Source organism: Chanodichthys erythropterus, chromosome 17, assembly GCF_024489055.1.
Source record: "Chanodichthys erythropterus isolate Z2021 chromosome 17, ASM2448905v1, whole genome shotgun sequence".
NCBI lineage: Eukaryota > Metazoa > Chordata > Actinopteri > Cypriniformes > Xenocyprididae > Chanodichthys > Chanodichthys erythropterus.
In genome coordinates this window covers 28,131,761-28,133,879 of record NC_090237.1, presented here as the reverse complement: position 1 = coordinate 28,133,879, position 2,119 = coordinate 28,131,761, and the positions used below count along the sequence as shown (strand labels likewise).

At 39.4% G+C, this 2,119-nt stretch overlaps 1 protein-coding gene across 1 annotated transcript; it reads right to left on the bottom strand.

The window, feature by feature from the left end:
- LOC137004605 (chymotrypsin-like protease CTRL-1) lies at window positions 1-2,119 on the bottom strand. The gene is made up of 7 exons (XM_067365088.1): window positions 2,074-2,119; window positions 1,852-1,952; window positions 1,680-1,759; window positions 1,494-1,575; window positions 532-712; window positions 258-388; window positions 1-162 (listed from the first exon to the last, which is right to left on the bottom strand). The coding sequence occupies exons 1-7, from the start codon at window positions 2,117-2,119 to the stop codon at window positions 1-3; spliced, it is 783 nt and encodes a 260-aa protein (XP_067221189.1).

Below are 2,119 nucleotides of genomic sequence, written 5' to 3'. Positions count from 1 at the left end.
CTAGTTGGAAGCGATAGTCCTGTCGATCCAGGAGCGCAGTTGGGAGATGCGGGCGTATACTACTGGGTAAGCAGTGCTACAAGTGCTGGTGCCCCAGGACACAGACCCCACCAGACTCCAGACCCCTGATCTCTCACACACCAGAGGACCACCAGAATCTCCCTGTGGGAAACACACAGACACAAACACACATTTGAGATTGAAACAGCAGCAAAATTGATATGGGAATGTTTTTGTCTTGATCCATCTTCATATACCTGGCAAGATGAGGATCCAGAGGCTCCAGCACAGATCATGGCATCAGTGATTCTGCTCTGACCCCAGATCTGCCTGCACACAGCAGGACTCATGATGGGCAGACCTGTCTGCTGCAGGATCATAGGACTCGCTGAAAAAAGAGAAGGAAACATCAGAAAGGCTGTTCAAATTCATTTGAAGGGGAAAAAAATAAATTATTATTATTATTAAATATAAATTATATATATACAAAAGTCATTTTTAAAATTTGTCCTCGTCTAACAGGTGACTTACTTGTGGTGGCAGTTCTGCCCCATCCAGTGGTGAAGCAGCGGGTTCCAGGCAGGATGTTGATGGTTGATGGAGCCAGACATACAGGAGAGATACGAGGAGTGAAGACAACTGGAGAAGCAAGTTTCAGCAACGCAATGTCATTGTTCAATGTTGTGCTGCTGTAGAGCGGATGGGTGATGACCTGTGCATTCAGAAAGGACCGAAAATGATGGAGCGTTACTGGTGGAAGCTGAAGGTAATCTAATATATCAGCATGTTTTATTTCTTCTTTTCATCTTAACCCTTTTATTCATTTTTTCCTTCTTCCCTTCAGCATGAATGGTCATTTGGGAATATGGTACAGATATTTTCTTTCCTATGCTCAATTTTAAATGCATAAATCTATTTGGGCAAGTTTTAGGAGTAATCTATCATGTAGATGACTTCAAAGCTGACAGACATGGACTAAAATCTGAATTACAGATAATTTGACTAATAGCTATTTCCCCACTTAATTCAATTTAACAGCTAAAGAAACTTCTTGTTTAGATAAACTTTAAAACAACAAGTTATTTAAAATGATAATAATGGATTCATAATGAACATTCATAATGCATATTATTTGTATTGTTTTTATTGTTCTCTTCCAGTGATCTCTTGTTTTATTATTGTCAAGTTAAGTGAAGTCACCATTATAGCACTTCATATAATACTGATCAGTCATAAACAGATAAATAACTGAATCAATGATGCAAACTTCATCTAATATAAGACAAATTCAAATTCTGCCGTAAATCAGCTCTAAAAAGACAATAGTGTCTTTATTCAGCTCAAGTCAGTTCAGTGTTAATTCAGTTCAATTCAGTTGTGTAAAAAAGCAGAAATGAAGCAACAATTATAAAGCGTTCAGTTATTGAACACTTAAATATATGAGCTGATCTCTAATTTGTATTTTCATTTCTGAAATCATTCAACATTTTTACCTTGGAAACAAGTTTGACCTGGATGGGTTCAACATTGGAGCCGCGATCATGTTCTCCAAGAATGACACGATGATTGCCGACCCTAAAAAGAGAGAGATAAAGACAAAACTAACTGTAAAAAGACAAGAGCAACAGCATCTATGAAGAACTATTGTATGTGACGTTTGTCAGATTGAAGACTCTTACCTGACAGCGCAGTGAGCAGCAGTGAGAACCCAGTTCTGGTTGATCAGGGATCCACCGCAGAAGTGGAATCCGTTGGGTAGCTGTTTCAGAGGTAAAAGCATTGAAAACATGACATATACTCTTTGAACAAATCATGCAAATGCATGATAAAACCCGACCAATACACAGTTACCTGGAGAGAGACCTGCCAGGGCCAAGAACCAGAGATGGCATTCTGTCCGTTCACAATCCTGCTGCCAATCGTCTGTGGCTTAATCGCCGGCACTCCACAACCTGTTGATAAAGAACAGAAGTTCATGACACAAGAATGAAGCTCTTTATTTAGGTTTTGCATTTTGTAAATATATATATTCACCCATCACTTTTGTTGCAAACTTCTAAAGAAGACACTTACCCAGAGCAGAGGCCACCAGGGCAAGGCAGGTGATGGTGAAGATCAT